Source organism: Misgurnus anguillicaudatus, chromosome 1 (genome assembly GCF_027580225.2).
Source record: "Misgurnus anguillicaudatus chromosome 1, ASM2758022v2, whole genome shotgun sequence".
NCBI lineage: Eukaryota > Metazoa > Chordata > Actinopteri > Cypriniformes > Cobitidae > Misgurnus > Misgurnus anguillicaudatus.
The window spans coordinates 14,034,527-14,059,315 of NC_073337.2; the positions used below are offsets into that span (position 1 = coordinate 14,034,527).

Here is a 24,789-nt window from a genome sequence, read left to right on the forward strand (position 1 = left end):
CTTGGAATCGACTGCATTTTTACTCGGTCTCGTATCGGAATTTTATTTCATGACCGGTCAAGACCACAACTGATGGCACATCACGAATTTATGTTTTATCATTCATTTTATTCAGGTTTGTAATATGATGTTGGCATTGTTTAAGTTTCTCCCAATGACAATTTTTCTAATTTTATTACTAAAAACATCTGCATTGTGTTAAATGGATGGCAAGCCATGGAAAGATAGTTCAGAATAAATGGTTAAGTTTATTTCAGCTCTTTAGTGTTTGTTCACTTTTATTTGCTTATAGACAAAGATAAATTCCCACATATTTGCAATGCCTTTGATTATTTTATCAACTTCTCTGATGGGACACACACACACACACACACACACACACACACACACACACACACACACACACACACACACAAATACACACAGATAAGAAGTGCCTAATCATATGCATATTCCACATTTTATCAAAAATGCAGTGACTTGCACTGGTCTTGACTTGGTCTCGGCTTGTCTTGGTCTTGACTTGGTCTCGACCCTTTGGGATCTTGGTCTTGTCTCTGTCTCGGACTGTCTTGGTCTTGGTCGTGGCTTGGTCTCGGTTTGGGTGGTCTTGACTACAACACTACGTAACACACTGACACGCAAACATTTTATTCCATGCATGCATATAAATTGTATGCATATGTATGTGTGTATGTATGTATGTATGTACAAGTCTTGTCACCTATCCAAGTTGTAGGAACAACAAATAATTACTTTACTTGACTTCTAGTTGATCATTTGGAATCAGAAGTGGCTTGTATGAAAAGCAAAGGCCTCTAGATTATGCTTATTTTACCAAAATAAAATCTTATCATGCATTAACAACCTGATCTCACAAATTTCTGTGGAATAGTCACGCATTATTTTGCTCAGTTTTGCCATTTTATGTGGTCCTGCCACGACTTTCTTTTCCGTGTCAGTTTCATGTATTGGTTACTCAACTGTTTTTCCTATTTTTAAACAATTGTTGCTTCGGTTTGTAGTAAGATTTGCTGTTTGCGTTACTTAAAGTATTCACTCTAAAAAATATTTAACCCAGGGCTGGGTAACTAAAAGACAGAACACATTTCTGGGTTAAAATTATCCAAATAATGGGTTGTTTTAACCCAACTGCTGGGTTATTGTTAATCAAACATGTTGAAGCAACCCAGCAGTTGGTTTAAAACAACCCATTGTTTGGGTCATTTTAACCCAGAAATGTGTTCTGTCCTATAGTTACCCAGCTCTGGGTTAAAAACAACCCAATATTTTTTAGAAAGTTGGTTTATACTATTTTTTCATTTGCTTGTTAAACCATTGTCACCTGACGTTAGGGTTAGAGTTGGTTTTGGGTAAGGATGTCATTTTATGTAACAGAAAGTTGCTCTAACCTCAAACCAAAGCGACAATTGTACGAAAATAGGAAAAACAGTTGAGTTGCCAATACGTAAAACTGTCACGGAAAAGAAAGTCGTGGCAGGGGCACATAAAATGATGGAAATATGTGACAATGTCATGCAAAACTGAGCAAAATAATGTGTGACTATTTCACATATTTTGTGAGATCAGGCTGGCATTGATGTAAGACAACTGTTCGAGAGGATCGTTGGTTGGTGCAGCAGAGCTACATTTCAACTGGTCACCAGAAACCCCTGTATCTACAAGAACAGTTTGTCGAATTCTGTCACGCAGTGTTCTCAATGGCTGAATTAGTGCTCAGAAAACAGCATTAAACACAACAACAAAAATTTTGTTAAACTTGCCAAGGGTCACAGCTTGCTGGAAGGATGGACTGTGGAAATGTGTCAGAAAGTTGATTTTTCAGATGAATCATCTATTGAACTGCATCCCAATTGTCGCAAATACTGCAGAAGACTCATTGGAACCCAGATGGACCCAAGATTCACAAGAAAACAGTCAAGTTCGGTGAAGGAAAAATCATGGTTTGGGATAACATTATCATAGAGTTTGTTTACCACCTTTATAGTACAGGCCCAAGGAGACACATGTAAAATAAGGATCGGATCTGCAGGTGACTCCGCATACTCTTAATTTTATCATCACTGTCTAGGATAAGCAATTAGAGATTGAAGAGATCTTATTTTGTGTGTTGTCTTGAGATGATGTGGTAGTGAATATGTAAAGGTAATGATTTGAAATTAGACAAACATTTTACGCTGTTTTAGTGTCACCAGAGACTGTACTTCTTTGAACTTTTATGCAGATAAAAATAAATGAGATCACATTCCCTTAAATAAATATCATGTGTTACTTGTAATACTTTTCAAATATCTATATTGAGCATGTGACAAATGTGCGGTCTTTGAAAAGTCCCTTGCCAGTCATTGATGAATAAAAATTTCCTTTCTGCTTTTCAGACTTCTTTAATGCATATAACCCATTCATTATATTTTAGGCATCAATATTGTTCAGTGAACGCCATGTAACCATGTCAGAGGGAGGTGTGATAAATTAAGTGCATGTGTGAGTTGCACTGGAAGAAAGGAATCTTTTTTTGGTTGACCCTATATTTGTCCAAATATTAATAACCAGTGCTTGACATTAACACGCATCAAATGTTGGTAAATTTCATTCTGGCAAATTGAATATCATTTTTAATTGTAGTTTTCTTAAAATGCACTTAAAATAATAAACAATGTGCAGGGCAACACTACAAAACAACTGTCATGAGTACTCTTTTTGTGTTACTTGTTATACATGTTAGGCTACTTCTTACTAAGGGTACATACCCCAAAGTAAACGATGAGGTGAGTTATCGTCTCCAACATAAATCTCTTTTCTTGGAATATAATAACCACACGGATTGTAGGCAACGGTTTACTTCCTGGGATTGGTGATGTAGTCAAGACCGACATTATTAAAAAGATTTGAAGAAACTGGTGAAGTTCATGACTGGCCCAGGTCAGGCAGACCCTGTAAGACAACTGTCTGTTCGAGAGGACCGTTGGTTGGTTCGACAGTCCAGGGCCAGCCCGTTTTCAGCTGCATAACAACTGGTCACCAAAAACCCTGTATCTACAAGAACAGTTTGTCGAATTCTGCCACGCAGTGGTCTCAATGGCCGAAATACACCGCAAAATAAAATAGAAATGGCATGTGGATAATAATTTGGAACGCGTAATTTGGAATTTTGAGGTGTAGTGCTCAGAAAACAGCATTAAACACAACTAAAAAGTCGTGTTGCATTTGCCAAGGCCCACAACTTGAAGGAAGGATGGACTGTGGAAAAGTGGCAGAAGGTTGAATTTGAATTTTCAGATGAATCATCTATTGAACTGCATCCCAATCGTCGCAAATACTGCAGAAGACCCAGTTGAACCCACATGGACACAAGATTTACACAGAAAACAATCAAGTTCGGTGGGAGAAAAAATCATGGTTTGGGATTACATTATCATAGTTTGTTTAACCGCCTTTATAGTACAGGCCCCAGGAGACACATAAGGATTGGATCTGCAGGTGTCTCCGCATACTCTTCATTTAATCATCACTGTCAATTAGAGATTGAAGAGATCTCATTTTGTGTGTTGTCTTGAGATGATGTGGTAGTGAATATTTAAAGGTAATGATTTGAAATTTTGAAAATCATTCAAACAAATTGTTAGACAAAAACTTTACTGAAGTTAGACACTGAAGTGTCATCAGAGACTGTACTTCTTTAAACTTGTATGCAGATATAAATAAATGAGATTGCATTCCTTTAAATAAATGACACATGTTACCTGTTATACTATTCAAATATCTATATTGAGCATTTGACAAATATGCACGGTCTTTGAAAAGTCCCTTGCCAGTCATTGACCTAATGGATAAAACTACTCTGAAAATTTTCCTTCTGCTTTTTGGACTTCTTTAATGCATATAACACATTGTTTATATTTTAGGCATCAACATTGTTAAGTGAACGTCATGTAACGAGGGAGGTGTGATAAATTAAGTGCATGTGTGGAAGAAAGGGGTGAGTGCAAGAGCACTTTTTTTGGTTGACCTTATATTTGTCCAAATATTAATAACCAGTGCTTGGCATTAAAGGACAAGTTTGATATTTAACACTTAAAGCCCTGTTTTCAGATTGTTTGTGATGGAATGGGCGGTTTTGACTGAGGTTTGGACATGTGATGCTGGCCCGAGAATTTTGGGGTGTTTGTTGTGTCGGCCCCCACCTCTACAATGCCTGCATACTGGAACAATCCTTCCTAAAATGCATTAAACTTTCTTTTACAAAGATGTGAAACTCACCGAGTGGTCAGGGGTGTTCACTGATATGCTCACACAAAAATCGCTGCAAAAGAGGCTTTAAGTGTAAAATACAAAACTTGTCCTTTAACACCCACCAACTGGGTGCAACACTACAAAAACAACTCCCATGAGTACTCTCTGTGTTACTTGTTATACATGTTAGGCTACTTGTTACTATGCATCAAATATTTATATTAAACACATGACAAATATGTGGCTTTTCGAAAGTCCCTTGCCACTCATTGACCTAATGGATAAAATTAAAATTAAAGCCTACTCTGAAAATTTCCACTCAGTATTGCAGACTTATAATGCATGGAACAGGTTCTTTATATTTTTAGGCATCGATATTGTAGGAGTCATGTTAAGTGAACTGAATTATGTGGGGTTAAAACACGTATGATTTGCATGGTAAAAAAGGAAGCACATTTTTTTTGGTTGACCGTATATATAGGTAAAGAGTTAAACTCGTGAGTAATTTTAGTGGATGACACCTAAACTTCAAGTTGCATCTAAGATGATTGACGCACAACTTATTTCCTTCCTCACTCAGCTTCTTGGCGGTTTAGTGGTTTTTCTTACAGATATTTTCAAACTCTTACAGTCAAACAGCACACAACAATAAAACAGTTTGTGTGAAACCCATCAATACCACTCTGCTGTTCATTTTGAAAATATATGATATATGGAACAGATAAATAGCAAAACAACAGTCTGTAACTTTCATGAACAAAAAATTGCAGCGGTGTCATGCTCACCATTACTATACACAAAGAAGATGACATGTACAAATGAATGCAGGAAAGTGTGGCAAGGTCTAGCACACATACCAGACTGCAAAGTCCAATCACATGCAAACCGGTTGCATCTGCAGCCTTGCACCCGGATGAACTTAACCTCTTTTATGCTCACTTTGAAGCTCCGAACACTATGCTATGCTGGATGCTTGGGTTGATCATGCACTCACGCTATCTCCTACAAAGGTATATCCTGTAGGTCACTGAGCAGGGTGAACTCACGCAATGCAGCAGGTGCAGATAACATACCACGACGAGTGACAATGTCACAGATATCTTCAAGCTTTCCCTGACCCTGTCTATATAGTTCCCTTTTGTTTTAAGTCCAGCACTATCACCGCAGTCCCAAAGAAAGCCTCAGTCTCATGACTACAGACCAGTGGCTCTCACTCCAGTGTTTTAAGAGACTGGTCAAGAAACCCATTCTGACCCCAATACCAACCATGCCCACTACAGTTTCACAGTTTCAATGCTACTTAATTTGCCATTGCCATGCAAACCATGACTCATCTGGAGAAAGGACAGCTATAACAGATGTTTTTTATTGACTACAGCTTACCGTCATTATATCATCCACGTAAACATCATAAACAAGCTGCAAAACCTTGGGTTGCTGTAACTGGACTGACTGAGCTTCCTCATTTGCAGACACCAGCGTGTCCGCCTTGGAAAAAACTTATCATCATGAACACAGTCACCCCTCATGGTTGTGTACTGCTGTACACTCTCTTTATACATGACTGTGTTGCTGCCTAGCCTTATAATGTCATCAAGTTTGCGGATGGCATGGTTTTGATTGTAATTTAATTTTCGTTAAATTAAATTTGTAAAATGACCAAAAATAATTTCATTGTAGGGACTTAAAATTTTTGAAAATTAGTGAAGAATCATTTCTCCCCTGTTCCCCATATTTCCAGCTCTGCATATTTTCAGCCATTCTCCGTTCTTTATATCTACTTGCCACTACAAGGCGCCAGAACACAGTTATTTGTTACACACAATAATTCACTTTTTTATGAACTATTAACAATTTGAAGTGAACATTTGTATAATATGAAATAAAGATTTAAAATAGTTAAAATAAAATTAACCCTAAACCTGTTCTTAATTCTGTTGAAATTATTTCGTTAATTGTTAAATGACATGAAATAAAAAAATACAAACAGTTTATACAAAAGGCATATGGAGAAGAAATCAAGACAAATGTGGAATAAGAAATATTACTTGTGTGAAATTAGAAAAATTGCAACATGAACATGAAACATGATATGCATGTAACCTGAGAAGCTTTCTTTTTTTTGTTTGTAGGGTGATAGAAATTTAAATGTACTGTCATGAATTGTTTCTTTTATAAACAATTAAGATCATAGTTTCTGACTTGAGAATTCATGTGTATGAAATTCAGCAATTAAAATAATGTTTTTGTCTTTCTGTCCTACATACTGACCCTGTCATACATTTCCAATGCAAAATAAAATTGTCAGATCTTAAAATGTAGTTGTGCCATTGCTTTGTCTGAAGATCACGTACATCTTTTCCTAGGCATGTTTATAAAATATCTTAATTTAACTAAGGCATATTCCTTGCTTTAGCTAAGCCTTGTCTGTACAACCAGGCCATTATGTCCTACATTTCGGTGACAAAGATATAAGAATTTGTTTACAACCTCGTAGAAATTTCAGAGGTCATGATTATGATATGCATATACTTTCACTAAGCAAGATAAAACATTTTTTAAGAGTTTAAGGCCTGTACATTTTTTATTGATCCATAATAAAAAAATAGAACCATAAACAGCAGCAACTATTATAAAAACTGTGCTGTCATTTTACAAAATCTTTATTTATTTTACAAAATACACAATTCAGATATTTACAAATGACATCCTTAATGCCACTGCCAACCTGTACAATAAATATATTATTATATATAAATAATATGTAAAATGTAATATGTATGTAAATAAAACGTAAACATGTGATAACCCCAGTTCATAGACAACATTTTTCCCAAACAAATTCACATACCTTTTGAATGTTGTGTTTTTTTTTTATGAAAACATACAAATTTGCACACAAAGAGTAAAATAATATATATATATATACTTATATTATTAAGTAATATTAAATAAAGTATTTATTTGTTTGTTTGTTTGTTTGTTAGTTAATTAATTAATTTATTTATTAATTTATTAATTAATTAATTTATTTATTTATTTATAACATGTTAAAATAGAGGTGGTCATTTAATAATTAACAAGTATAAATAAAGAAAGGATAATACAATATTTATTGATAAATATTTTTATGTTTCATTTATAGATAAGAAAATCCATAAATACAAACAGATATGACGCGTTTGATTGATATGATGCGTTTGGCCATTGCCGATGACGGGATGATGGGAGAAACGAAGCTTTTTGAAGCTTCGAATCAATCGAACCAATTGCTTCGAAAATTGATTCAATTTTCAATCGAAACACCACACACGCTGGCGACACCTGCTGGGCAAAATAGTGCAAAAGCAGTTCTGTTCAAACAATTTACACTTTTTTACAACTCCCCCTAGTGGTGAATCATCGGATTTTCGAAACGTTTCGAAACAGTTATGACGTAATGAAGCCTCGTTTGCTAAAATCACGTGACTTGGCCAGTTTTGAAACTAATGATTCGAAACAAAAGATTTGTAAGAATTTCGAAGCCTCATGAACCAGTGCTTTTTTGAGGGTTTTTTTTTATTAAATACAAAAGTATATAAACAACAAAGGCAAATATACATTTACAGTGTAGATAAGTATTACAAGCTGAACACTAATACAATGTTTAGAAAAAATTAAGGAAATAAATAGATAGAAATCTGAAATTATAATTTGCATGAACTTAAATAGTAAGTAAAATAAAAAAAAATAGGGGCAATATTAGGGGCAATTTCACAAAAAATTAAATGATGTCAATAAATAAAGCAGCTTCATGAAAGCAGTGCTTTTAAAACGACCGTCACTAGATGACGTCATCCGCGCGCGACAAAACGACAGCGCTCTCTTGGGTAGCATGTTGTGCTAACCTACTGTTCGAAAGAGCAGATTTGTTTCGTTTATAGGTGAGTTATTTATCTCAGATATGTGACATTTTAAATGCATAAGTTAAGTGGTTTCCTATCAAACAACGACACGTAACGTTTAGATATGCAGTGCAATGAGTTGCTTGCCTACTGCCAGTAAATCATGAATGTAAACCAAATTAGACGTAATACTCATATGTTTATTTTGTTTTTTTTATTTGTAGCAAAATTTAAATTACTATGAGTTCATATTTAAAGACAAACAATCTGTACGATGATTTGTACAGCTGTTCACAGTCATGCTTGTTGTACATGTAACGTTATGTGGGTACCATGTGTAAAATTGGTTGCATTTCACAGAAGCTATATGTAAAATGTATACATGTACACATACAGCCCCTATGTATTCAAAGTTGATCTTTTATCGTTTTGTGTTTTCCTTGGAAATTGTACCCATGTTGACCCTATTGCACCTGCAGCTCGTCTGTTTCATTATGTTTTATGTGTACTTTGTATACATTACAGTATTTATTTGGAAAGGAGATTAAAATGTCTTTATATGACGATTTGGGAGTCGCAACCAGCGACACAAAAACGGAAGGATGGTCGAAAAACTTCAAACTGCTTCAGTCTCAGCTGAAAGTGAAGAAAGCTGCGCTTACACAAGCAAAGGTTAGTATCAGTTTGTATATTTTTCTGATGATAATAATCTATTGTGTAATAAACTTGTGTACCACAGAAACTGCTTACAGATTGTTTGGTTTATAAGAGCATAATTTTGAAAAATAAACATGCATTTGCAGACTCAGAGGACGAGGCAGTCTAATGTTTTGGCACCAGTTATTGATCTGAAGAGAGGAGGTACAGCAGATGACAGACAGATCTCTGATACACCTCCACACATCGCTGCTGGAATGAAGGTATGAAGTGCATTTATTAGACATCCAAAGTCTAAAATAAATTTGTAATCAGATTATTGTTCATGCAATTCTACATAAACCTTATAATGTAGCGGTTCCTGATTTTACCTATAATTTTTGCTGACTTTTTATGAGCATTTGCTCCTGAAATACTACCAACAAAGGTTTGACATGTCTAAACCACAATATTTTCACAGGGCAATACAATATTATGTAATTATTGCTTTTACAAATAAAAGATAATTGCATGCTATATTAGTATGGTTCATGATTTTAAAACGCACTTTATATCCTTGACTCTATCTGCTTATTAAACATGAAACGGTATCATTTTACATCACGGTTATAGTAACCAAAATGACCACGGTTATCAATATTATCAAGGTTTTGTGAACCTTTCTAGAAATGAAAAAAGGACTTATGCAAACAAAATTTTTAATTGATACTAGAAATGAGAAAAAAAAGGACTTATGCAAACCAAAATTTTAATTGATTTTATATGTAAGTGCACTTTTGTTTATATAAAAATAAAAAAATAACATTAACATTAATCATTGCACATTTGGGGTTGTAAGATAAATGTTGATCTAGTTCAGATAAAACAGGTTTGTAAATCAGATTTTCATGTAAACACAGTACAAATCAGCAAGTCATCTGTCTGCACATGAAAAATAGGGTGTACTTTATGACCCAGGAGACAGCTGCGGGAAAAGATTAATTTGTCTAAAGAAGTATTAAGTAATCATGTGACAATTAGATTTCCCTAAATGTGAAAATGTCTTGGATTTAAATTCAGTACATGGAAGCACTGTCCAAAAATAGGAGCAGACGTGCATAAATGTGTTTGTCTCACGTTATTTGCTTAAATTTGTAGATGCTGTACAAGGGTTTTCAAACTGTAAAGGTCTTTACACACCGGGACGTTTTTCGTGCGCGTTTATCGTCGACGTTTAACGTCACGTTTTTCTGCTTTCACACCCAAACGATTTTTACTGGCGCTGAGCCGAGTGAGGTGCAATTTAACTCCCTGGACACTAGATGGCGCCTAATACAAAACAGATATATGCCGGTACACGGGGCGGCGCTGCGAGACGTTATGCGTCTGTTCTGACACTCACTTGTCACACAGAAGAAGAGAGCCACTCGCGTGTAGTCACCATTCATAAATATACGATTTTTGGTTAACGGGCAAACAAACTAACATGGCTCTTGAATATATAATCTTTGTACAAACAATATCTCCGTGAACTTGAATACATTTTTAAATGAAATCTATTTGATTCGATTCTTTTATCATCAGTTAATATATCAGCATCTCCAGATAAAATTAACTATTTTGATAGAACACGTTATATCAAAATTAAAACTCTTTCACAAAATATAAGGTAATGGGTGATCCGATGTGTGTACTTTTAACAAATCTTTTACAAGCATTTTCTCTGTTAACAATTTTCTCAAATTTCCTGCCAAATGTATTGTATTTTGTGATTTGGCTAAAGATTTAAGTTCTCATTTTAACCAATATACTCGTTTTATAGAGGTTGGGTGGGTAGAACAAGGAACCACCATTTTTGTTGTGCCCAAAGATTTTAATACTCCTGCAAATTGGGAAGTGTTGCCTATAAATATAATGATGCAATAATTAGGTATGTAGTTATTACAATAAAAGGTCAACAATACTGATGTACAAATATATGCATAGTGCCAAAATGTCACGTTATTTACAATAAGTTTTTTTAATCAAACATTTATTTTTGTGAATGAACTGCAGTTTGCATTAACAATCAGAGACATGACAGTTTAAATTAAATAAAACAGGATTCAGAAATGTTGGTCCACTCCAGAAAAGTCACAATGACTGTAGTGCAACTGAACGGTAGTGCAAATCAACATTTAGAAATTAGACATTTTCAAATGTATTTCTTAAATGTATAAACACTTAAAATACATAAGTAAAATGGTATATAATAAACATTAATTTGTGTGAACAAGAACTGGCAGAGCTGTAGAGCAAACAAGTCACAATGATAGAAGTCTAAGTGAACTGTAGTGCAAAAAACATATCTATGAAATGTGCATGTTCAACTGTATTTCTTGAATGTATAAACATTAAAAAAATAACTAAATAAAATGGTATATAATAAACATCTATAGGTGTGACTCAAAACTGGCAGAGCGCTCCTTCTGTGCTCTTCTTTCTCTCTTCTGTGCTTCGCTTTCAATTTTTTCCCTGTAGCATCTTTTGATAAGAGGTACATCTCCAGAGGTTCGTCTCGGACTGTTTTCTTTTGTTAAGATTGGACCTTGTCACGGCTGGTGCTGGATGATCCTGAAGACGTGCTTGCTGCGGCCTCCTCACTTTTGCTCACATCATTTTAGCAGAAATATTGCTATGAACACTGTAAAGATAAATTTAGTTTTCATCAGAAACAATCTTTCACACCGAGGGCCATGCCACGATATCCATGAGGTCAATATTTGATTACAAATGTAATTTAGATTTATGGTATTTTATCTGGCTGAACAAATGCAGCAGATGTTACCTATACACAGAACACAAATTAACCTCATAAAACCCCACCTTTGGTTTGGCTTGCATTTTAGATTTCTCCAAGCTATTTGGGGTTAGGAAGAAGCAATGAATATAATAACCAAATATTTTTCTTTGAACATGAAGCAGTGTAATTGTCCACGTTTGTGTACAACAGGTTCCAGTTACACACAATGAAATACTAGGCTATGGTGCAAACAACAAAACATGTGATATCACGGTGTACAGGGAACATGCCATGGAATGAAGTGTTCAATGTCAGTGTATTACATATCGTAATGTAATGCACCAATAATAATTTTTTCTTACTTGCACAGTTAACATGTAGATTTGCACTACTGGTCTGTTCAATACACTACTGGACTGTCTATTTCATACTCCCTGTTCATTTGCACTGCTGGACTACTTGAATTGCATCGTTTGCACCCCTGTGTACTGAATATTAGAATAACTATTCACAATAACTTAAGCCATTGCACTCTTAACTGACTACAATACAAATTCATTCATGCACTACTTAAATATTAATTTCACTACTGTATTATATATATTATTATATATTTATGTTCATAGTACCACCCATACATAGTAAGTGTTTACATCGTATTACATAATCCTGCACCTATGCAATTATTATTGATACCCTGCACTTTTTATACTGCTTTTGCACTTCTGGTTAGACCTTAACTGCATTTCGTTGTCTTGTGCTTGTGTAATGACAACAAAGTTTAATCTAATCATATGGCCCACACAGCTATGTATTGTAATGTTCTAATGTATATATGTTACCTTCGAAATTCAGTCGATGATGTGAGGAACTCCGACACCTTCATAAACCTCCACAGCCTCGATGCATCTTCTTTGTGTGTTTACCTGTTCCACGTGCTCCGCAAGACCATTTTGTGCTTGAGCGCCACCAAGTCGTGTTTTACTGGAACTTCAGCAGCGCCAGGCACGTGAACAAAAGCGCCAATCTCATTGGTCGGCCAACTTTTAACGCGCCGCGTCAAACCAAAAAAACGCGTCCGAGGCGTTTTTCTGAAAATGACGCGTTTGCGCGTCGCGCGTTTCGCGGGGGTGTGCGCACTCACATTGGCGCTCGTTCTTGAGTCACGAGACGTTAAGCGTCGACGATAAACGCGCCCGAAAAACGTCCCGGTGTGTAAAGACCTTAACACTGGCACGGTTAAACTGTAATTACAAAAAATCACACGGTAATAATACCGTTAAAGGTGACACAGAATGAAAAAAAAAGTTTTTACCTTGTCTTAAGCCCTATTCAGACAGGATTCGTTTCACAGGGGCACCTCTGAGAAAATCTTGCTTTTCAGAGGTCCTCTGTGTTTTTAATCCCGTCCGAATCGGCCATGTCTGTGTTTTTCTCTGACGACCTCCGTAAAAATTCCAGAGCAATTTACCTACAGTTTTTCTCCGAACTCAGAGGTCATCTGAGAAATGTAATCCCGTCCGGATGCAAATGTCTGTGGTTGCCCGCAATGTTTTTTGGAAACGTTTTGGCCAACGTGATCTGTAAGATCTTACTAAAGTGCATGTATTGTACTTCCTGAGTCCCATTCATTCAGATATGGATGTTTTTTTACATTCGGCGAAATAAAATAATTAAAGGTATAGCGGATGATTTTCTCGAATTTTAGAAAAGAACCGCCTTCTCCACTTTTAAAAAAAATGCAATTGCGCAACACTCCTGATTGACAACTAGGAGGACCAATATGATCCACCCGGAAAAAGAAAATCCTCCGCAATACCTTTAAATCAAGACGAGCTGAATATCAAACACTGTTAAGACCACTGTAATATCAGTATAAGGTAAACTCAACCTTATTTTGTTAAACTCCAGAATGGTAATGTTAATTAATTAAGATAATAAATGGTTATTAATCATTATTTCTTCATTTCTTTGGGTTTATTATAACGCATGAAACAGACACTCCCATCTCTGGAATAGCCTGAGAATTTTAATCCCGTCCGAATTGGTACATAAAATCAATGTTGAAACTCAACACGACGTGTTCTGAAGACGGCAAAGTTTACATTCTTAGCCAATCAGCGTCAAGTGCTTGCATTTCATAATGAGGTTGCCAGTTAAGCCCGAAGGGACGCAAAATAGGTGCAAAGTCACGCCTTTAAAATCCCCCACCCTAATATAGTTTTCTGAGAGAGGTTTTTAGGAAGTTCTAAGGCATTACAGACCCAACCAAACTTTTTTTGTCTACATGTCACATCACAGAACAAGGATAAATACGCCGTTCAATCATTCTATGTCACCTTTAAACATTTTTATCGTGGTTAAACATTAAACCGGTAATCGTTACATCTCTACTGCCTTTGTTAGGATTCCGTGTCAGGTGGATTTTCCTCTGGTGATGTACTGATCCCTTTAGCTGATGAGTACGATCCCATGTTCCCTAATGATTATGAGAAAGTAATGAAGAGACATCGCGAGGAACGCCAGAAGCAGAGAGAACAGGAGCGACAGAAAGAGATCGAGGAGAGAGAGAAGTATGTCATTAACACTTCAAAAAAAGTAAAAAATGAACCGTTGTGTTGTTTAAAACCAGTTCGTCTTGCATGTGGTTTGGTTTAAACTACATATAGATTTTATTAAAGTATGCCAAAAAATGTTTTGCTGCCCATCTGAACAAACCCTTCAGGGTCGCCTGAATCAGTTTTCAAATGTAAAATTTGTGCTTGTTTTAGGAAACGTAAAGAGAGGCATGAAGGAGGTGGTGGAGCTCCCAGTGGATTTTCACGTTTCCCAACGGAGGGTGATTCGGATGAGGATGAAGAGTATGAGAAAGAAAAGAGGAAGAGGAGTGAGTGTCCTCTTTATTGATTTATTAGTTTATTGATGCCTTCTTACCTTCTTTATCTTTTCCATTATTCAGTGTGTTTAATGATCTCATGTCTGTGTTGCACAGGTATGACTGGAGCTGCCATCGCCCCTCCCTCATCACTGATGGAGCGAGACTGTGAGTCAGTTGTTTTTACTCACATCCGACACCAATCACATATTGCTGCACTGCTGTGTCTCATCTCATTGTTTCAAATGTGGTTTTAAATCACATACAGTTTCGACATCTAACCTCTGTGTAAACACGTGTACACAGTTTGCCTTGATATCGACATCACTGTTAAACGCAAAATAGAAAGCCTCAAAGCCAAATATAAGGAATAAAATCGGAGTATTATAAGTTTGCTTGAATGTGTTGTCAGTTTATTTCCACTAGGATGCAGTATTGCGCTCTTTGAGATTTGTGGTTAAGATATGAAGGGACACATTGCATATTTTTGTTTCTTTATCAGCATCGTTTACGTACGAGGATGATGGTCGTCAACGGTCGAAAGCAGCGATACCGCCACCTGTGTTTGAGGATTCTGACAGACCTCGATCTCCCCCAGGACCAACCAATTCATTTTTGGCCAATATGGGGTAAGAGGTCCATTGCAAATATTAGCTCTGCACTCTGCAACAAAGAAATTAGCTTTGAAATCAGATGCAATGCTTGTGTTGGATTGTCTTACAGTGGTACAGTGGCTCATAAAATCATGCAGAAGTATGGATTCCGGGAAGGGCAGGGCCTGGGGAAACATGAGCAGGGTTTGAGCACAGCGCTCTCGGTGGAAAAAACCAGCAAGCGAGGGGGCAAGATTATTATTGGAGACTCAACAGAAAAAAGTGAGATCACAGACACGCAAACAAATCCACATGCATGCAAACACTTCTCGTAGTTGCAAAATAAACATCCTTGGTTTCTTCCTCCTCTTTTTTACATTTTTATCATGCTTGTTTTTGTTTCCATATCTGCTGTTTGCTCAATCATGTGCATGACTTTTTTTCATTCATGGTTATGTGTGTGTGTTTCAGCGTCAGGATCAAGTCAGAATGTGGTTGATCCACACGGCTCTAATTCAGGGGCATCAGGTTTGACATTATTTTGTTTTCTGTTTCAGTCATTTACTACAACATTTGTTTGTTTCTTTCTTTATGTGTGTGCATCTGTTTGCATGCCGCGTGAATCATGATCAGCCACATGGGTGCATCAGAATGAGCTTTATTTGCCAAGTGTGCTCACACATAAGAAATTTGTTATGGTTTCAGTATAGGGCTTATTCGCAAACACCGGAAGTCGCTAGCCGCGGCCATCTTGTTGACATAACATCTGTCCTGCCCCTAGCCGCACGTAGATTTGAGTCGAGGGGAGCAGTAGCCTAATGGCTTCGTCTGTATTAAGAGAAGATGAGCTTGATTATTGTGGAACAATATCAAATAGACCCAATAGCCTTAAGTAAAGATCCGTCCTTATTGCCATCCGTAACTTATCCGGATATTTATAACTATATCGTTCGTACAGTATCCGCATTCATCATACAAGCACTGAAGGGCCGTTCACATTATAACTATAACGATAACTATATCATCGTCCACATCACCAAACAATACGTTTATGCTAATTCGCTCACGGCACTCGCGCAAATCACTTGCCTTTAATATTGCTTGGAATAAAAACTTTTGCAGATGTCCTCAACACGCTGCGTTTCGCGTAACTAACAGTGAATCTAAAAGTTTGTGTAATCTCTTACCATTTGGCATAACAGTTAGTTAATGTAATAGATTAAAAAGCATTACGTAGTCAATTTTCACAGCAACTGGAGGTAATCTAATGTTATAGAGCTCAGCAATGAGCTTCACTGTCATTTTAAGTGGCCGTGCACTTGAAGTTCAAATAGATTTGAATGCTATCAATGGTTTATCCTTCATCAGGTGGGAAAAATCGCTCAGAAAGTGATCCCAATGATGTCATTCATTGTATCTGTATCGTTATAGTTTTGGTGTGAGCTCCGCTATTCTCTTTAATATAAAACGATTTTCAAAACTATGTGAACGGCCCTTAATTCCCTATCAATGCCAGACCTATTATTATGTTCATATAGTTATTAATACTAATTTAATATTTATGGCAGCTTATTTGAAAGAGCAGTTTCAGCCACTGCTTACAGCTAACCATATGTGATCAAATTATGGGGACAGACTTTGCTGTGAGGCATATATCCCTAACGTTACCTGTGGTAAAATGATGGGGACAGACTTTGCTGTTGGGAGTCTCTCCTTCGTTGGTTCAACTCCTCTGTCTCCTTCCTTTCATGTTTTCTGACAGTCGGTATCGCATTAAAAAATAATTCCGGGGTTCTTTTTGCTGTTGTTAGAACATCTGTGTATTACACCACACACCATCGCGCGGTTTAAAAAAAAAATGACACCGATAATACCATGCATAATACCCACGCTGCCTCGCTTGTCAATTGACAGACTGACAGTTTTATGTCAACAATATGGCCGCCGCGAACATTGATGACGTAGATCGAATAAGCCCTATAGTACTCTGAGTACCGGCATACCATACAGTATAAACATAAACACATTTCTTATTAGTGATTAGGAACCAGAAAGATGGTAGCTAATGTCTCTAAAAAGTGACTTCTTAAGCAAAATGGTATATTTTCAGACACTGTTTTGCAATTTTGCAAACGTCAATGATGACACATTTTTGTAGGCCAACCCGGAAGTTAGCAAGTCACTGGTTTCCTCTACAAAAAGCCTATTCATCTTTCCATAGACTTTTGGGTTATTGCAAAAAAATAAGCTGTGTTTAACAAAAGTTTATGACACATGTTTTGTCCAACAAGTTAATCTTCACAGATAAACAGAACTGAATTTTTAAATCTTAATACGTTTACTAGAAATAAAAAATAAATAAATCAATACATTTAGACAAAATTCCTAATAGTTATGTTAATCTGTAAAGATTTTCTTGTTGGACAAATGTGCAAGTGTCATAAACTTTTCTTAAACACAGCTTTTTTGCGATAATCTATTCATTTTCCTATGGTAGAAATAAATGGGGTTTTTAGCAAGGCAACCAGTGTCCCGCCAACTTCCGGGGTTGGCCTACAAAAATACGTCGTCCCAGCGGCACTCTCTATGCTCCCACTTTGTGACATCATAATGCAGGAAGTTATTTCCTGTCACAGGTGTTTAATATATTATTGTTATCATTACCATAAAGGTAAAATAATTATGTTATTACATAATCGGCGTATACAATGGTGTATATATATAAATAACATTTGCGTGTTTATTTTATTTAAAGCGGATGCCTCAAAGAAGAACGAAGCCAACCCTCTTACAGAGATCCTTAAATGTCCTACAAAAGTGGTGTTGCTGCGGGTAAGTTATATGTTTGTGACTGTATTAGTGTTCAGAGACATTATTTGTCTTCTATACTTGATTTTATTATTATCATTATTATTATTATTATTAAAATGAGTGTTTAAAAGAGTGTTTTTATATCTAACAATGGAAAAAATTGTGTCAGTTTCATATTAAGGAAATAACTTCAGATATTTACTGGAAAAATGTGAAACAAAATTTCCTTTTAAAAAAAAAAATGTTGTGCACATTAGAATAAATTTTTTTAAAGATAATTATCATTGTTTTTGTATTATAAATGATCTTTCATAGGGATTTTATTGCTGTAGTGCTGTGTATGTTATGTTTTAGTTTTTTTATGTTTCTTAAGCTATGTTTATGCTCGCCGCGTCCGCACGGGCGCGTTGGTGCGCGCGGCAAAAATGACTTCAACGCGGAGTGGGCGGTCGTGCGCGTTGGGTGCGCGAGACCCCATTTCGCGTGGAGGTGTGCACGACATTTTTTGTAACTTTGCGTGCAGCTCCGCATCCAAAAATGACCGAACTGGAGGCGAATCTGTCCAAGCAGGCAAGCCTGTGACGTATCTCTGTGATCAATCCAAGCAAAACCATGTATATATTTATCTAACACTCTGGAAGTAAAGTATGAGACTTTGCAGTTTAAAACACAAATTCTTTTACATGTTTCAGAATGTTTGGCTTATATTTGTATTGAATAAACCACTGGACGAGAATAAAATACAAACCTTAAGATGTCTATACTGTTTGTTTAGTAAAAACGTTAATGAAATGATGTTTAATAAAGACATATTTAAAAGATTGTTGTTTTGTTCCAGCGGATGACGACTTCTATTCTCTTCTTTGTGTTTGTTTTTGACTTGATTGCTTGAGTCGCCCCCTGGCGGTTAAAAAAATTTTGCAACAGCAAGCGCGTCAACTATAAACACCTCGTCCGTTTGGTGAGACGCGCGATCCGCGGAGGCTTGCGTTGCGGATCAAAGCGCGAGCATAAACAAAGCTTTAGGTTGTCATATAAAATAACGTTAAAACTTCTGGATTCATATTTGTTTTAAAAAGTCAGAAACGTCTCTGCTGTGTCCAGTGCTGGTAGTAGGGGACAAGGGCAGTGGCGGGTGTTGCAGCTATGGATCCTCCGTAGTCTCTTTCATTTCCCTTTAGAGGCCATGTCCTTTGAATATAAGCGTCTTCACTTTTGAAGTCTGCGTTCTTCAAAGGATCCAGCCTTTAAATTGTGATTCAGCTGTAGACTAGTGCAAAATAAATCTATGCATAAAACTGTGTGTTTTTGCATGCAGAACATGGTTGGAAGAGGAGAGGTGGATGAAGATCTGGAAGGCGAGACTAAAGAAGAGTGTGAGAAATATGGCAAAGTTGTCAAGTGTGTCATCTTTGAGGTAAGAGAAATGTTGACCCTATCTTTTATTCATAAATACATCACCGATTATTAATGTCACCGACATGAAACCTGTCTGTCTGGCTTTGGTCCTAGATCTCCGGTGTGCCCGACGAAGATGCCGTCCGCATTTTCCTGGAGTTTGAGCGTGTCGAATCGGCCATTAAAGGTCAGTGGTTAAAAGACCCACTTTAAGAGTAAATGTGTGTGTGGTGGTCTTTTTTCAGGAGTCCCAGATGTCACTTTGTAAAGCAGGTAAGTGTGTGAGAACAGCCCCCCTTGGTGTTACATCACCAGGCAAGTTGCATCACTCCCTCGGGGAACCTACATAACAAACCAGATTAATGCACTTAATCACTGACTTTTAAACATGATGTGAAATACTAATTAGGAGTAGTTCATCTTCAGAATTATTTCTGATGGTAAACAGAAGAGACATCGACTTAAATTGAGCTTTACAGAAAGTGCTTTTAGCACAGGACCTTTACATTTTCTCATAGCTTGCTTCCCTACAAGGATTGCATACAGTGACCAGCTGATGTCATGCTCCAAAAATACTCATGTTAATATAAGACGTGCACATGTAGTATGACATCATCTGAAGTCGTGCTGTAGCTTTGTGTGAGTAATTAACAATTAAGGTTATCACCACATCTCTGACACTTCAAACTTCGTGCATCATGCCAGGTTTGATATTAACAATGACAAACTACATTGTTCATTAACTATTTCATAACTTAATGCAATTTGGCAGGTTTAAATGGTTCGTAGCATGTTATTGACAAGTTATAAGCAAGTTCGTGACAAGATATAAACAAGTTATTGACAAAGGAAAATTATGCATACTTTTGTTATGTTATGCATACTTTATGTGCCTGATATAGGGGCAGTTTTACAGACAGGGTTTGGCTAAATTCAGGACTAGGCCTTAGTTATATTAAGGCATTTAAGTAGTTTTTACAAACATACCTTACAAAAAAAACAATATTTTGAGACAAAACAATGACAGTGATATAAGTTAAGAAATGTTAGTTCAAGATGTTTTTAAATTAAGGCAGCTTAAACATGCATTTTAGTCTGAGACTTGGATAAACCCTGTCTGGGAAACGCCCCATAAGGTTTAACATGAGTTTTTTTTTAATTATTAATTTAATGTAATTCTGAAAATGCGCTGTGAAACTATAGCAGTCATGTTTTTGGGACAGTTAGTACAGAAGACTAAAACATGATTATTACACACTTTGATTTCCTAAGGGATAAAAATCAATTCAGACTCAAGCACTTTATTAAATAACAATGTAACAACACTGCTCCACTGGGGACAAGGATTTGTCTTTAAAAATGAGTCACAGGTTTTGTTTAAAAGGAAATGTATTTATAATTTATGTTGTCATAATACTTAGATTACCTATACAGGTTTTCCAACATTTTTAACTATATTTGTGGTGACAGTGCGTATTCTAGAAACCCAAAAATTCACATATGCCCCTAAAAGCAAGATGAGGCTGTTTGAGAGAGATGAGAAAAAGTAAAGTTTAAATGTGTATAGCTTGTTATTGTTTTAGAATCGCAATAGCATATACTTAATCTTAATGCTAACGGCAAGAAATAAAAGCTGGAAAACCTAAAACAATTTATTATTATTTTTTTAAGGTTATAAGTAGCGGCAAGGCAAGCTGCAAAGGTTTCTTAAAGGAATAGTCTACTCATTTTCAATATTAAACTATGTTATTACCTTAACTAAGAATTGTTGATACATCCCTCTATCATCTGTGTGCGTGCACGTAAGCGCTGGAGTGCGCTGCGACACTTCGATAGCATTTAGCTTAGCCCCATTCATTCAATGGTACCAATCAGAGATAAAGTTAGAAGTGACCAAACACATCAACATTTTTCCTATTTAAGACGAGTAGTTATACGAGCAAGTTTAGTGGTACAAAATAAAACGTAGCGCTTTTCTAAGCGGATTTAAAAGAGGAACTATATTTTATGGCGTAATAGCACTTTTGGGAGTACTTCGTGCTATTAAGTGCTATTATCTTCTTAGTTAAGGTAATAACATAGTTTAATATTGAAAATGAGTAGACTATTCCTTTAAGCCTGTTTTACGTGTACACAAATGTACATGTGTACAAAGTTGTATGACGCATGCGCATTGTGACAAAATCAACATGATCTCACGGAAAGTCATTATAGTCACGAAAAATTTAATGAATTCACTTGTGTCCATGGCACGAAAATTAGCTTTTTTCATGCCTTGAGCACAAACGTCTTTTTCATGGAGTTTTATATAAATCGTTTTTCGTGTCCGTGCCATGACTTTCCTTTTTGTGTCATTTTATTAATTTTTTTCTCTATTTTTTCCTATTTTTAAATCATTGTCGCTTGTGGTTGCGGTTAGGATGGGTTTTATGTATTGGTTTCTACATGGTTTTTCTTTCGCTTTTAAAACTATTCTCGCCTGGAGTTGGGGTTAAGAGTTGGGGTTTGGGTTCAGATGTCTAAAACTGTAAATGAAAGTGATTCCAACCCCAAGCGACAATGGTAAAAAAATAGGAAAAAACAATAAATAAAATGACACGAAAAGAAGTAGTGCCACGGACACGAAAAACCATAACTAGAAATTTGTGCTAGTGACACGAAAAAAGCTGAATTTCGTGTCATGGACACAAATAATCACATTTTTCGTTACTATAACACGACTTTCCATGAGATCAGTCTGGACAAAATGTATTGCATTTCCTGGGCTACATACTACATTCCCCTTTATCCACAAAGTTCGCACGGTTACAAAAATCGAACTCTTGCATATGCGTAAAAACTGAACAATATTTCTAGCTTTATTCTTCTGCTTCTACTTTACCATTTAACCGCTCATTAACTAGTTTTCGTAAATGTACTCTACCTGTTAATCTTATGTATTCTGTTAGAAATATTAAATGTAAATGATTTCTTTTCTTTTTCAGCTGTTGTGGATCTGAATGGACGGTACTTTGGAGGTCGGGTGGTGAAGGCCTGCTTTTATAACTTGGATAGGTTCCGTGTTTTAGATTTAGGTGATCAGGTGTGAGTTAGAAATTCAGACCAACACTACCAGGAAAGAAACATCAGGAGGAAACTGTCTGTATATAGCACGAATAATTTTATACACCATTGTTAAACATTATCTTGTACCTTGACCCATGATATGATTTGTAATATGGATTTAATTAGTTGGTCTCCGATACAGATCTTTAGTGAATTGATTTGTTTCTCATGTTGTTTAATAGTAGCTCATTTTGTCCTTGTGAATATGATGTGAAAGAAGCCCAAAATATAACATGCTTTTAAGAGTTGAATTCATTTTTGTCAGTATTGAAATACTTTATTTTATCCTACTTTAATGCAGAGACAGCTGTGCAGTAAATACCCATCTGTAGGTTGACTTCTTAAAGAGCCTTTTATTAGTGGCCCACGTAATCTTTTGCTTTTAAGATCTGGAGTAGATCTGCTTGCATTGGTCCAGTCCTGAAACCAAACCACATTAATGGTGATTACTATGGCAAGCATCATTGTTGCTTTTGCTCATAGTAATGGAATTTGAACAAAACCCCCTAATTTTAACTCCTTTGATGAAAACCTCATAAACTTACAATGCATTGAGAGAGGGACACTAGGCTGTAACTTTAAAGTAGGATACCGGTAAGCGAACACTGCATAAACGCATATCAACTGCATAGCTAATACCATATACTCTCATATGGTTATTACACAAGTGTACTAAAAGCAATGGTTTTGAATGGGGTGATGGTGATAATGAATGAGTCCTGGTTCATAATTTATATAATCAGACATCTCCCATGTGTGACTTTAGAATATAGGAAACCTATTCTCCTCCCATGAGCCCTCACTCTCTGATCCACACACTATTGATATACTTAAAGAATGATGCATGTTCTGACCTGAACAGAAATTGGGTTTTGCTGGGGTGAATAACTTAACTGGGTGTGTGTCTTTGTACATCTTGTAATCCCTATGGTGTGGAGACCAAATAGTACTACCAGTAATTCTTTGACCTTGTGAGGACATTTTTGGTCCCCATGAGGAAACGCCTATAAATCAATCAGAATGTGAGGGTTATGGTTAAGGGATATAATATATAACGTTTGTACGGTATAAAAACCATGTGTGTGTGTGGATATATGCTAGACTGGGTCAGTGATTGTGTAATGTTCTGGTTTGGTAAGAAAGAGGTGCTTACGCACGACCAACGTGCTGGGGAATAAAGTGAAGAATAGATTGAACTCCATGAGGATTAACTCGTACAGGACAGATTGTCATCTCTAATATGAACAGAGTGAAACAGCAGATTAGGGTTAGGTTGTTCAGGTCACAAAGATCAATACTACAAATCAATGGCAAAAAAATCACACTGGTAGCTCATGGCATAAAAATAGATGCAGAATTATTCTTATACTGTTACAAATAATTTTTTTCTTTTAGTTTTGCGCTATTGCTGTTTACTTACAATATTTGTTCATTTAACCCTTTAACTTGTGCTGTCCCGTGAGCGGCACACCTAAGTTTACTTCAATATTTTTAATGTAAATAGTAATCTATCAGGACAATCTATATATTGTTGGAAAGGTCTAAGAATGTAGTTTCCATATTTCAAAACCTTTTAGCAGTAATAATAATGCAGTAACTGTAATTTATTCATTTGTGACAAGAGTATGCAGCAAACCAACATAAACCTCAGTTTTTTGATAATACATAAAATTATATTGCATTTTTTATTTATTACAAATGTAAACTGCTATAAAAAAATATTTTCATCTTCAGGTACTTCCGTAAAAACCGTTGAAGTGTCTTCTTTAAAACAAGACCAAAATTAGGCTTTTAGACCTAAAACAATGCCAGCGTTTTATTAATTTAAATATTTATTAATTTCACCCCCCATCCTTCTCAAAAGGGCTGCACCAGTTAAAGAGTCCAAATGTACTTTTAAGTTTTAAATTAATTTAAAAAATCTTCAGACATTCGTACTGCCAACCAATCCGCAAACAGCCACTGACTTTGACGTGACCCCAGAGAGACACTTGCACCAAGTAAACTCAATAAATTTAATTAAACATTTCTATTAATAATTCGATTTTGCAATTTACTGGAATAATTTAAAGGTGTATGTGTCATAACAAGGTTATTTTTTTTACAATTTTAATTGTAGGAATTGTACCAAAGCAGCTTCACATAAAAAAAAACAAAGAACAACAAAGCATTAAATAAAGTTTAGGATTGAGTATTTAAAATAATTTCCTATTTAAATAATGTTATAAGTATTACTCCATTCCAAGCAATGTTACAAAGATGGAGTACAAGGATGTATTTAATTTTGTTAGTAATATAACATGTAATACTCCATTTCTAAAGTATATACTAGTATTAACGTAATTTATTAAAAAATATTTATAGGTTAAGATATATTAGCTGTCTCAAAGTAAGCAAGCCGCATAGGGACAGCGGTCAGGGGAATAAACTCCTCAGGGAGACAGAAAAAAC

At 36.0% G+C, this 24,789-nt stretch overlaps 1 protein-coding gene across 2 annotated transcripts; it reads left to right on the plus strand.

Annotated features, from left to right (window-relative positions):
* Positions 1 to 8,025: 8,025 nt before the first annotated feature.
* Positions 8,026 to 22,589, plus strand: rbm17 (RNA binding motif protein 17). 2 transcript variants are annotated; one of them, XM_055191252.2, is made up of 13 exons: positions 8,027 to 8,177; positions 8,664 to 8,810; positions 8,942 to 9,058; positions 13,963 to 14,129; positions 14,328 to 14,443; positions 14,549 to 14,599; positions 14,934 to 15,060; positions 15,155 to 15,306; positions 15,496 to 15,552; positions 17,780 to 17,856; positions 19,154 to 19,252; positions 19,348 to 19,420; positions 22,218 to 22,589. In XM_055191252.2, the coding sequence occupies exons 2-13, from the start codon at positions 8,688 to 8,690 to the stop codon at positions 22,319 to 22,321; spliced, it is 1,263 nt and encodes a 420-aa protein (XP_055047227.1). In that variant the 5' UTR covers positions 8,027 to 8,177; positions 8,664 to 8,687; the 3' UTR covers positions 22,322 to 22,589. The 2 variants fall into 2 exon arrangements, with proteins under 2 accessions (XP_055047228.1, XP_055047227.1); XM_055191253.2 differs by lacking the exon at positions 15,496 to 15,552 and having other exon boundaries at positions 8,026 to 8,177.
* Positions 22,590 to 24,789: the final 2,200 nt, after the last annotated feature.